Below are 12500 nucleotides of genomic sequence, written 5' to 3' on the forward strand. Positions count from 1 at the left end.
TATTCCGCTTAGTTTAACTTGAAGAAATTGAAGAAAAACTGAAATATTTTAAAGCCACATGATGCATGATCTTTTATGGTGAATAACACACATGACCAGAGGTGGGTAGTAACGAGTTACATTTACTTCGTTACATTTACTTGAGTAATTTTTCGGGGTAACGAATACTTTTCGGAGTATATTTAAAGATGGGTACTTTATACTCTTACTTGAGTACATTTTTTGGGAAAAATCTGTACTTTTACTTCGTTACTGTGGGCGACGCCCCTCTCGTTACTTTATCTTAATGCAATAAATGCTTCAGTTTATTCCAAACGCGCCGTCTACTTTTCTCTGGGCAATGAGCGATGCCCATTCGCGAATGATTCATTCTTTTGAGTCAACTCTGTTCAAAGGCTTGATCAAACCAATTGGCAAACGAGTGAATTGGTTCATGAATCAGTTTGATTGAGTCGTTCAGTTCCATGCTGCACGCGCTGAGCTCTGAAGCGGTTCACTCAGAGAGTTGTAACGTTTAAGAATATTAGCAGCGTTGAAAACGGGGCTATGGAACTGCACTGAATTGAAAGCTAATCTGCAAAGGCTATTCTTTGCTTGCGATGGAGATCCTTATTAGATGAACGCGTGTGCTGTCTACTGTTTAACAGGTAATAACTTGGGCTACATTCGATTACAGTACACGATACCACTGTGACATTAGTTTGTTGTACGTGTGTGGCTTATAACAGGTTGAATGCAGCTTCCAAAAGTCAAAGAATAGCCGATTAAGATTTTATTAATTTTAATACAATCACACCAGTGCGAGTATGTTCAGCGAGTCATATCATCAGCTGCTAAATTCAGATCTGTGATCGCTTGCTGGCGCTGAGCCAGAGACAGACGCGTTTTTACAGCGCTGCGCATTAACCAATCACACACGGTTCTGTTGAGCTTTTGAATGCAATGGCCAATCAGAGGTGTTCGATGAGTCATCGCTGAAATGCCGGTGCTTCCTTCACTCGCTCACTTACTGAATACCTCTTTCTGCCGAATTCTCTCGTCAGAAACAAAGTGCAGATGTGTGTACGAATCTATAATTAAGATATTGATTTCACAGTGTTAACAGTTTCAGTGATTTTAATGGTAGTTTCTGAGAGTGAATGAAATCTAGACTGTCAGTGAAAATTATGTTTAATAATGTAAATGTTATTTGCTCTCTTTCTGAACAATGAAAGATTAGTGGCAATATTTATATCACATTAACTTTCAATGTTAAATTCACATTTAAAATAAAGTCAGTCGTATTAAAAATATGTTATGGCATGACACCTATATTTGTTACTTAAATAAACAGACCGTTTATACACACACACATACATTACATACATTTTTTGTCTATATATCTATATAAAAATAGGCTCCGTATATATGACCCAAAGTAACTAGTAACTAACTACTTGAGTAGATTTTTTATCCGATACTCTTTTACTCTTACTCAAGTAACTATTCAAGACTAGTACTTTTACTTTTACTTGAGTAAATATTTCTAGAATTACTTTTACTTTTACTTGAGTAAAGTTTTTGGGTACTCTACCCACCTCTGCACATGACCAGGCATGTAGGAAGCTTGTTTTGTGTGTGTGTGTGTGTGTGTGTCAGGTGTCGTGCGATGATGCTGAGAGGTCAGCTGATCGTAAAGTGACGTTTGATGTGACCGAGTCAGAGATGAGCAGTGTGTACAGCCCAGAGGGAACAGGTAACACAGACACACACACACACACACACACTTAAGATATAAAGCATGCAGTGGTTCACGAGCGTCTGAACGTCTCAGTTCCAGTGAAGGTGCAGCAGCTGGCCGACTCTCTGCAGCTGATCTCAGGTCAGCTCAACTCTGTGTTAGGAGCTTTGGGTTCAGTGACACACAAACAGACTCCGCCCCCTCTTACAACACCCCTGTTGCCCCGCCCCTCCTGGGCGTGGCCTACAACCCCCTCCCCTTCACTGGCCAACGGACTCTCACACAGAGCCACAGACTCACTGCAGACGCGCTGGAGCGGCCTGAGCTCAGGTGAGACACACACACACACGCACACACACACACACACATCACCTGCTGCTTCATCTGATCATCATCCCTGTTTCCATAGAAACCAGCAGAGCGCACATGACCTACTCAGGATACACACCACCAAGGTGAGTGATTCTGATTCTGATGGCAGAAACAGTTCTGATTTTGGGTATGTAGTTTAAAGTGTCTGATAAGTGTGTGTTTGTGTGTGTGTGTGTGTGCAGTCTGTCGAGTCTGCGTCCATCAGAGGTCGAGGGTCAGCGGCTGCAGGGTCTTATTGAAGGAAACAAACGCTGGCTAGAGGCTCAACGAAAGAACCGCAACATGTATCCTTACATGCGTACACTCTCACACACACACACACACACACTCATACACACACACACACACACACACACACACTCTCACACACACACCAGCTCTCTGTTTTCCTGAGCGTCACACACTCAGTCCTCTGTTCCCGAGTCTCAGGAGCGCGTCCAGCGGCGGAGGGTTAGTTCAGCTCAGCCTCGATGACAACAACCAGATTAAAGTTCATCATTACTAAAGATGAAGCAGTGTGTGTGTGTGTGTGTGTGTATGTTCATGAGCTGTAAGATCTCTGCAGGATTTATATGCTTACAAACTATTTAATTTGCATTCTTATTTGTATAGCGGTTGTACTGTATTTTTGTAAAAAATAAATTAATTTATTACTTGATGCAGGTATACGGTTTTTCCTGTTTCCGATGTCATTTTGATGGTAGATATTGTACACTAATTTATGTAGCTTCTCACCATTAGTGGATTTTGAGCAGACTCAAGTCCCCTGCATAAACTTTGGCTCACACATTAAAACACTATTCCTTTTGGTGCCATTGAATTGACCTATTTTACTGCTCTCACCCAGTAAACAAAGGACATTTTTACAGCATTCACAGCATTGATTGATTTCAGCTAGGTTTCACTGCAGTAAAACTTATAATCTAAAAAAATTATATCTCTCAAAATAGCTGCCTTTTAGTCAAAAACTAATAATAAAATCAATTAAAAATATCTGACAGACCCAAAACATCAACCTAATCTTGTATTAAAGTTTTATAATATAAACATTTACTTCTACGTTTGAATGGATCACGTGACAGAAACCGTTAAACTGACTGCAGAAGCGGGAGCGCGCGAAACTGACCGGAGCTTCCTGAGGTAAGACGCTATTTGTGATATATAACCTTACATTACGCAAAAGAGTTGATTTTCATATAAGTGTGATGTCATAAAATGTATTTGTTACTATATTATTTAAGAAACTAAAAAAAAAAAAAAGTTAACGGTATTATGTATAAATATCAAAACAGCACAGTGGCTCATGTTTGGCTTCTAGTCGTCTCCGTTTCCTTTTTTTCCATTTATCAGTGTATATATAGTAATAAATGTATGTATTAGTATGAATGTATTAGTCAATGTATAAAGAGCAAATGAACACAAAACAGCAGGAGAACCTGAAGTTAAAGAAGGTCAACTTTATCTTTAAGCTAAACTGTGTTTATGCATTTATATGTTCTTACTCCACACATCTATTAAATGTTTTCTAGAATATTTCTTTATCTCCTCAGGTAATATCAAGGGTATGATCTATTTCAGATACAGCCCAAATAACAACAACAGTGGTTGATTAAAATCATTGCTAGTGTCTGATATCTCTAGGCACATGTCATAGCATCTCTACTAAACTGAGTGGAAACTCAATTCCGTCGTGGTTTCCAGTAATGTTACTCATTATGTTTCCTGTCCACGGTCATCATAAAGTAAAACAGATTTACACACCTGAAAACAACCATAAAAAGTCTTTATTCAGTAATCATTCCATTAGTACTTTGTAAAACACAATCTGTAAATTTGAGACAGTGCAAAGTTGATATTCTCAGATCAGAATCATCTTTATATGAGTTTAGCTTGGCTCGGATTACAGTCAGAACCACAGACACAGAAGGCCACAGACGCACACAGATGCAGAGAACAGTACAAAAATGCATTGAGATGTGCAGAGCAGGTCTGAAGCGATGAACATGGGCTGAGGGGCGGAGCTCTGGCAGTTTGACTGGCACATTCACTGTCCTATCAGCATTAGGTCCTTATTGAGGCTCCTCCCACACCGTCATGACTGGCAGGTAAACGTATTCAGGTTTGCGAGGCCTCTCATTGGCCGACCCCCTCCCCCCAGTGCTGCTCTGTGATTGGCTAGTATCGGTCCATCAGAAGACGTAGATTTTGTCTCGTTGAACCGTGTCGAGGTCGTCGTCCATCGTGAGCAGGACCTGAGACCACAGACAGATGGACAGATTGTTTATTTGAATGGTTTCCAGTTGTGTTTGAGTCTTGACTGATGTTCTGGACTCACCAGGAAGGATCCGAACATGGCGATGGAAGACAGGAAGTGCCAGATGTCGTGATCGTCAAAGAAGGAGAGCAGGATACACTCACGGTTGTGCTCACGAGACTCCGCTGGAGTTTTCTGGAGACACAGAGATTGGTCAGCATCACTGCACACAGGTAACACTAGAGCTGCTCGATTACCACAAAACTCATAATCAAGAGCACAGAATAATCACAGCAGGAAAATCAGACTGCTGTCACTTTAAGAGCGGCATGGATCCAATTTATTTTTTCACACATACTTTCATTCTCAACTATTCTGTTCATTACATAAAAAATTTTTGTTTTTGTTATTTTATTGAACTAAAAACGCCAGTTTAAACAATGTATAGTATGCATTGAACAAACATTCAAATTCATGTAAATCATCCATGCTAACACACACAGGTTTCTATTTGAAGCTAGATATTTCACTCTCTATAGATATATTTCTTATACACAGAGTTTCAATGTTTCACGCTTAAGTTCACAAAGACAGCATCCTTTTTACAGAACTGCAATGTATCGTTGTTACTGTGAGAGAACACAAATAAAAGTACCGTATTTTCCGGACTTTAAGTCACACTTTTTTTCATAGTTTGGCTAGTCCTGCGACTTATAGTCAGTTGCGACTTATTTATCAAAATTAATTTGACTTGAACCAAGTGAAATGAACTAAGAGACATGAACCAAGAGAAAACATTACCGTCTGTAGCCACGAGAGGGCGCTCTATACTGCTCAGTTCTCCTGTAGTCTTCACTGAAGACAGAGCGCCCTCTCGTGGCTACAGACGGTAATGTTTTCTCTTGGTTCTTGGTTTAAGTTTTTGAACGGTATATATAACAACTAAAATTAAGGGACAAAAAGGGGTAAAGTGTGTGTGTTTGTGTGTGAGTGTGTGTGTGTGTGAGAGAGAGTGACCCACCTGCCATGTACTGAGGCCCTGAAAGAAGAAGAAGAGAGCGAAACCCCAGACCACAGCGGTGAAGAGAATACACACCAGAGCCAGACACTGGATCCTCTCTCCGCTGCGCAGCTGCACACACAACAGATCAGTCAGTAATAAACATCTGAACCACAGGACAGTGCTTCAGATCCGGCCCTCGAGGCCACCGCCGGTCAGGACCGGATCTGAAGAACCCTGCGGTCAGACGGCAGGAGCACAGGAAGTAGATGATGATGTCATCACGAGAGCAGCACCTTCATGATGATGTAGAAGGCGAAGTAGAGCAGCAGGTTACAGATAGCGATGGCCAGCAGGTACGAGGCGAAGTCATTGGGTCGTTTGATGAGTCCGTACGCCGCCCTGCACACACACACACACACACACACACACACATGGGTCAGGCGTGTGCTCGTATCATGTGACTGGGAGAGATGGGAGACGATGATGATGTGTTACTCACAGTGACCAGTTCACAATGTTTCCCATCACCAGCAGAACCATCCGATCCTACACACACACACACACACACACACACATCAGAGAGATTCAGCTGCACACATGTGTGTGTGTTAGAGTGTGTGTACTCACGATGTACATGGGTCCACTACACTGCCGAATACAGTCGGTGTAGATCACATTCAACATCCTGCGCAAGATCCCCGAGTCTGAAACACACACAGCATCAGCCTCTACTGCTGAATATGTCAGATGTGTTTGTGTGTAAAAGAGAGAGAGAGAGAGAGAGAGAGAGAGTGTGCGTGTGTGTAAGAGAGAGAGAGAGTGTGTGTGTGTGAGAGAGAGAGAGAGAGAGAGAGTGTGTGTGTGTGTGAGAGAGAGAGAGTGTGTGTGTGTGTGTGTGTGAGAGAGAGAGAGTGTGTGTGTGTGTGTGTGTGTGAGAGAGAGAGTGTGTGTGTGTGTGTGTGTGTGTAAGAGAGAGAGAGAGAGAGTGTGTAAGAGATAGAGAGTGTGTGTGTGTGTGTGTGTGTATAAGAGAGAAAGTGTGTGTGTGTGTGTGTGTGTAAGAGAGAAAGTGTGTGTGTGTGTCTCACCGAGTCTCCAGCGGCCCATGTAGTAGAGCTGTGTGCTCAGCAGCATTGTGGCCAGGATGTGTATGACAGAGAAAACGATCCAGAACACGGTGTTACCCTTACCAAACACCTGACACACACACACACACACACACACACAGGTTAGAAACATTCATGGTTTCTCTACCAGGTTAACAATAGTTTCTGTCTCCTAACCGATCACTGACCCCCAACCCTCATAAACCTGCATCACTAGACTGAAATATAAACATGATGTGGCTGATTTATGAGATTATACACATGAATACAAAGCTCTGTGTGTGTGTGTGTGTGTGTGTGTGAGTTTCTCACCACCCCCAGCACAGAGAAGAATATGACGGCAGCCAGACAAGCGTAAGCGGAGTACGCACTGGCGTTGATGTCCGGGTGTCTCTTCTGATACAGCTTCAACATACACAGTCCAGCAATCATGTACATGAACGACGTGTCTGAAACACACACACACACACACACACACACACACACACATCAGGGATTCCCAAACTTTACTATCAGCCAAACACCCCTCTGAGCGAAAACACTTTGAGCTCACACTGAGATGTTAAGTTAAAGTCAGCATGAAATGAAAATCAACTAGGAACATATACATCCATGCATGTTGACATTTTTCCCCCAAACTATGAGAAGAAATGAGACGTTGTGTGTGTGTGTGTGAATGGAGACTGCGATCTCTGAACGATCAGTGGTGCGGCTCCAGCTGTGGCTCACCGAACTGGAAGTTGGTGTAGTTGGGACAGACGTGGTAGCAGGCGCTGAGCAGCCCCTCCATCATCAGAGCCGTGCCCATGGCGTAATACAGGCCGAAGTGTTTGGGGATGCCACACTCCTGAACACACACAGCGGATCAGAGCCTGTGTCTGAGTGATGTGAGACTAGTGTGTGTGTGTGTGTGTGTGTCTCACCAGCGCTGTGCTGTCGTTACGCTCGAGCGCTCGTTTGTGAAGGATGTCCCTCTGCAGGATGATGAGCAGGAACAGCAGTCCCAGCAGCACATAGCCCAGGTTACTCAGGATGTTATTGAAGGAGCTGAGCACACACACACACACACACACACACATGTACCACTTTAGACTGTTTTGTACCCACTATTTACTTCCAACATGTCTGATATACACACACACACACACACACACTCTCACAAACACACCTTAGAGCTCCAAGAGGGTGTGCACACAGGAAGTTATAGTAGCAGATGTCTTGGTTTCCTGTGACGTTTACAACCTGTCAGAAAATACAGGATATCAGTCCTCATGAAGTCCAATCAAGACACAAACAGAGAGTCCATACCGTCTGATAGGTGATGACCAGCTGAATGACAGGAAGAGCGTAAAACACGGCGATCGTAGCGATGTTCCTGCAGAGAACACACACACACACGGTCACTGGAGGTAACACACACTTCCTGTCCTGAGCCGTGTGTTTGACACTCACCAGAAGTAGATCTGGTATTTCTTGCTGAGGATGCGTTTGTCTTTACGAGAGAGATCCGAGACGCACAGGAACTTCTGTGAAGGACAGAGCACCGTAAACACACACACACACGGTTATAGATGTGTGTTTGGGGTAGTTCGAGCACCTTCGTACGGACGATGTTTTTGTCCGAGTCGATGTCGACCAGCGTGTCGTAATCGTCCTCTTCCACTGAACTCAGAGACTCCTGCCGACTGCGGGTTACACTCTCTAAAGAACGATCTAGAACACACACACACACACACACACACACACACACACACTGATCAGATTCAGATTCAGAGCATCAGGACCGATCCTGGATCACTGAAATATCTTTCATTAGACTTCCCATGCAAAATCTTTCAGCAAACAGCCCATGATTTACTCTGCATTTCTGCATTTAATGACAAATACAATTAGAGAAATTATCATTTCTGGGGCTGCCCCTAAAAGTCAACGAGAAGAGGCTTGGCCAAACTATTAGTCGCAGATCAAATAAATTAAAATCCTCTTTGGTAAAGTCACAGATCGTTAACAGCTGGACTGTCTGGTAGGCTAATTATATATAGGCAATTAAAGGCTCATTATTGTGATTGAAATGGTTTATTAATAAACGTGTGATTAGTCAAATAATGCTTCAAGTGAAGGACTACCAGACTAATCTTTAGTTGAGGGCAGCCCTAATCATTTCCAGTGCCTTTCAGGACATCGGATGAATATTTGTGGGATTCTGATTGTGGATTGGGTGGGATTTCGTATGGAGGTGCTGATTGGCTGATTTATAAAGTGGGCGTGTCACCAATGCGGATGGCTACGTGATGTGCTGCGATTATTCTCCGTTTAAAAGTCTCCGATCCTAAGTGGTAAAAACAGACCAATCAGAAAACAGAGCACATCAGACAGCCAATGAGAGGACAGTGAGCTGGCAACATGAATATATTCAGTGTGTGTGTGTGTGAGTGTGAGTGTGTGTGTGTGTGTGTGAGTGTGTGTGTGTACCCATGCATCCGTAGTTCCCATCGGTCGACGCTAAACTGTCAGTAACAGCTTCAGAGCTCAGTGTGCTGCCGTTATCAGCTGGAGAAACACAGACAGATTACACACATCTGACACAGAAGAATCAATCTGACTGAAGACTTTCACAAACTCACCAAATGAACCGTATTCATACGGAGACACTGAAGCCTTTCCTGAAACACACACACAGTGTTAGACAGATGCTTGTGTATCTCCATCTAAATCTTCAGAACTGAATATCTCACACAGTTCAGTTACTTACAGGAGTGACTCCACACTTACACGAAATCCAAAAGAAACTGATCTGATCATAACTATAATCTTTATTATTTCTGTCTCTCTCTACGGAGATCACTCCTGTGTGTAAATCAAGCCGTCATGCCCAGAACTATGTTTCTATCCACTTCTACGCAGGAGTGTGTTAGTGCTGGGTTAGTTTACAGCAGTGATGTCACTACTACAGATGTGCACAGGAAGAGAGTTTGAGAGCAAGCAGGAAGTGTATCTTGCACACACACACACACACACACACACACACACACACACTCTGAGAGACAGCATGCACATAAATCACACACAGATCTTACCCAAGAGAGATGCTAAACACAAAAATGCCGAAAAGAAAAGAAAATAATAAAAACTTTAATAAAGTCACTCATTACATTGAGACATTAATAACTTTGGGATCCAGATTAATAATATTACAGCTAACGCTCAGTTACCTGTCTCTGCAGGTGAGGCGTCAGCGTTCAGAAGCCCCTCCCTCTTCCTGTTCATCCTGAGAAAGACAGAATGTGATTGGCTGTCATCATGAAAACCACTGATTCACTGGCATCAGTTTCAGGTTCAGAGCAGCAGTGTCGTACCTCTTACTCTCCACACACGCCACCAGGAACGTGAGCAGATAGAAGGACAGGAAGATCCCCAGACAGAAGAGCATCCCCATCACATACACCTCCGCTAGAGAGCAGACAGAATGAATGGATGAACTGATGGAGGGATGAATGAACGACTGAGTGAACGTGTAGTGTGTGGCTCACAGTTAATGGCAGGAGAAACAATCACATCCAGAGTTTTACTGCGATTCCCAGCATCTAGCAGCTCATCTGAGGAAACACACACACACTCACGTCAAACATGGATTCTGATTGGCTGCAGTACAATAACACTGATCTGATTGGCTGCAGTAGAGTAACCCTGTGCTCTGATTGGCCGCAGTAGAGTAACCCTGTGCTCTGATTGGCCGCAGTAGAGTAACCCTGTGCTCTGATTGGCCGCAGTAGAGTAACCCTGTGCTCTGATTGGCCGCAGTAGAGTAACCCTGTGCTCTGACTGGCCGCAGTGGAGTAACCCTGTGCTCTGATTGGCCGCAGTAGAGTAACCCTGTGCTCTGATTGGCCGCAGTAGAGTAACCCTGTGCTCTGATTGGCCGCAGTAGAGTAACCCTGTGCTCTGATTGGCCGCAGTGGAGTAACCCTGTGCTCTGACTGGCCGCAGTGGAGTAACCCTGTGCTCTGATTGGCCGCAGTAGAGTAACCCTGTGCTCTGATTGGCCGCAGTAGAGTAACCCTGTGCTCTGATTGGCCGCAGTAGAGTAACCCTGTGCTCTGATTGGCCGCAGTAGAGTAACCCTGTGCTCTGATTGGCCGCAGTAGAGTAACCCTGTGCTCTGATTGGCCGCAGTAGAGTAACCCTGTGCTCTGATTGGCCGCAGTAGAGTAACCCTGTGCTCTGATTGGCCGCAGTAGAGTAACCCTGTGCTCTGATTGGTTGTACTAACCGGGTAAGAGTGGGTAGAATCGCAGTGGTCCTCCGCACGCCTCGTCTTCAGTCTTCACCACCACCACCACATAGAAACTGTTACTGGGGAAATCCTTCCTCTGAAACACACAATAATAATCACAGTGCACTGATTCTGATGTGTGCTGGTGCACCTGTTCCTGTCAATCAAACATATACATTAACATATTTCAACAATGTTTAATTAAAAATGCAAATAACACTGAATGCGAGATAAAAGCCACTGCAAACATTTTAGTCACGTGACCTCAATACCTGACTACAATATTACATACATGAAAAACAGTTTCAGTGACGGTTAGGAGACATAAAATGTCCTTAACCTTAGTTTAAAAACATTTACATCAGTGGAAAGCTCTTGTGATGAGCAGTGAGCGTGTGTGTGTGTGTGTGTGTGTGTGTGTGTGTGTTACCTGCACTGTGATGGCAGCTGTGGTGGTCATCGTCTGATACATTCCAATAAACGCCACATTATTATCCAGATCATAAACCGGACACTGGACAGATCGAGAGAGACAGACAGATATCACCACATACACACCTGACTGACCTGCGTGTGTGTGTGTGTGTGTGTGTGTGTCTCACCTGGATGTCCTGTATTGACATGACTGAGCAGGGGAAGTTCTTCTGTGAGTTCACCTTCACGATCACTGTGTCCACACCATCAGGAAACACGTACTTAAAGAACTGCACACACACACACACACACACGTCATCACACTGACTCCGTCACTGAAGGTGTCTGTGCGCATGAGTCTATATTTTGGGGGCCAGAAGTGAGCTAAACCCGACTCCTTTTGGAGATGCCCTCATTTGTAAAGAATCAAACAATATAAAAATAAGGGATTTTTTCAAGGGAAAAAACACAGGTTTAGTACTGGTCAGTGTTCAGTGTTTATAATCAGCCATGATCTAGTGTAGTATTCTTCTAGCTGTAGCTATGATGTACTGAAATGAACTGTTTCCTGGGTGATGCTGCTGCTTCTGAACTCAATCTGAGGTTGATATCATGATGATGTTCTGAGGATGACTGACCCCTGCTGGACAACATCTGACCTGAAACCATAGTTCAGCTAACCTGGGATTACCTCGAGTTTTGTTTAAGTGTGTATGTGGTTGTGTGTGTGTGTGTATACACCTGTGGTTGGGACGGCGTTGCATTGAAGCTGAATTTCTTGTCTGTCCTGTGAAGAGAAAACAGAAGCGTGACGTTCCTGAAGCACACACCCTTCTGATGCAAACAGGACTCTGGAAAGGCTTCGGGTCAGGGTTTAAAGCAGTGTGATGTTCAGCTACTGATCGTTATATTAATACTGATACTTTGCTCACACACAGACACCGTGTGTACACCAGACACGACACCGTGACCTTTGCACATCATAAACAGAGCGCTGCATCAGTTTACTGTCAGGATGCTTTCTGTCATGAATGTTAATCAATCAACAAAACAAAGAAAAAATACATTAATCCGTGAAGAACATGCAGTCTGTGTTTATTTTCTACGCTAGGGGAGAAAATCATCCCAATCAAGAATTATTTTTCCCTCCAGCCATGTGATGATATTTTTTAATTTAGCATATAACACACACTGCAGAAAGCCTCAATATGAGCGGTGTCTCTGTGCAGCGTGTGGTGGAGACTCACTGCAGCGTGAAGCTGTCCACACGACTGACCCGCAGCTGATAGTGGACACCAGCGCTGGACAGAGTCGACACGTCCACGTAGAAGAACTGTGTCTCTGCCAGGGCTTTAGTG

At 43.8% G+C, this 12500-nt stretch overlaps 2 protein-coding genes across 9 annotated transcripts in view; one reads left to right on the forward strand and one right to left on the reverse strand.

The window, feature by feature from the left end:
• LOC127972093 (trichohyalin) overlaps positions 1-2750 on the forward strand; it is a 16344-nt gene extending 13594 nt beyond the window's left edge. For all 5 annotated transcript variants that reach the window (XM_052575375.1, XM_052575378.1, XM_052575379.1 and 2 more), the window contains 5 exons: positions 1639-1735; positions 1814-2050; positions 2130-2175; positions 2275-2376; positions 2501-2750. In XM_052575375.1, the coding sequence (XP_052431335.1) occupies positions 1639-1735; positions 1814-2050; positions 2130-2175; positions 2275-2376; positions 2501-2597 (579 nt within the window). In that variant the 3' untranslated portion in view covers positions 2598-2750. The remainder of the gene's footprint in view (positions 1-1638; positions 1736-1813; positions 2051-2129; positions 2176-2274; positions 2377-2500) is intronic.
• A 1108-nt stretch (positions 2751-3858) lies between these two features.
• Positions 3859-12500, reverse strand: part of LOC127972655 (SID1 transmembrane family member 2) — an 11152-nt gene continuing 2510 nt past the window's right edge. Inside the window, exons 4-29 of one of the 4 annotated variants that reach the window (XM_052576330.1) lie at positions 12390-12500; positions 11884-11929; positions 11331-11432; positions 11159-11242; positions 10726-10825; positions 9986-10051; positions 9812-9905; positions 9668-9723; positions 9533-9544; positions 9080-9118; positions 8928-9005; positions 8728-8784; positions 8053-8168; positions 7908-7981; positions 7764-7830; positions 7624-7697; positions 7379-7502; positions 7185-7302; positions 6768-6904; positions 6438-6546; positions 5977-6053; positions 5849-5895; positions 5643-5748; positions 5368-5478; positions 4428-4541; positions 3859-4344 (exon numbers count right to left, since the gene is read on the reverse strand). The exon at positions 12390-12500 is cut by the window's right edge and continues 54 nt beyond it. In XM_052576330.1, the coding sequence (XP_052432290.1) occupies positions 4282-4344; positions 4428-4541; positions 5368-5478; positions 5643-5748; positions 5849-5895; positions 5977-6053; positions 6438-6546; positions 6768-6904; positions 7185-7302; positions 7379-7502; positions 7624-7697; positions 7764-7830; positions 7908-7981; positions 8053-8168; positions 8728-8784; positions 8928-9005; positions 9080-9118; positions 9533-9544; positions 9668-9723; positions 9812-9905; positions 9986-10051; positions 10726-10825; positions 11159-11242; positions 11331-11432; positions 11884-11929; positions 12390-12500 (2182 nt within the window). In that variant the 3' untranslated portion in view covers positions 3859-4281. The remainder of the gene's footprint in view (positions 4345-4427; positions 4542-5367; positions 5479-5642; positions 5749-5848; positions 5896-5976; positions 6054-6437; positions 6547-6767; positions 6905-7184; positions 7303-7378; positions 7503-7623; positions 7698-7763; positions 7831-7907; positions 7982-8052; positions 8169-8727; positions 8785-8927; positions 9006-9079; positions 9119-9532; positions 9545-9667; positions 9724-9811; positions 9906-9985; positions 10052-10725; positions 10826-11158; positions 11243-11330; positions 11433-11883; positions 11930-12389) is intronic. The other 3 variants (XM_052576331.1, XM_052576332.1, XM_052576333.1) reach the window with 3 other exon arrangements.

This window comes from Carassius gibelio, chromosome B15 (genome assembly GCF_023724105.1).
Source record: "Carassius gibelio isolate Cgi1373 ecotype wild population from Czech Republic chromosome B15, carGib1.2-hapl.c, whole genome shotgun sequence".
In the NCBI taxonomy this organism is placed as follows: domain Eukaryota; kingdom Metazoa; phylum Chordata; class Actinopteri; order Cypriniformes; family Cyprinidae; genus Carassius; species Carassius gibelio.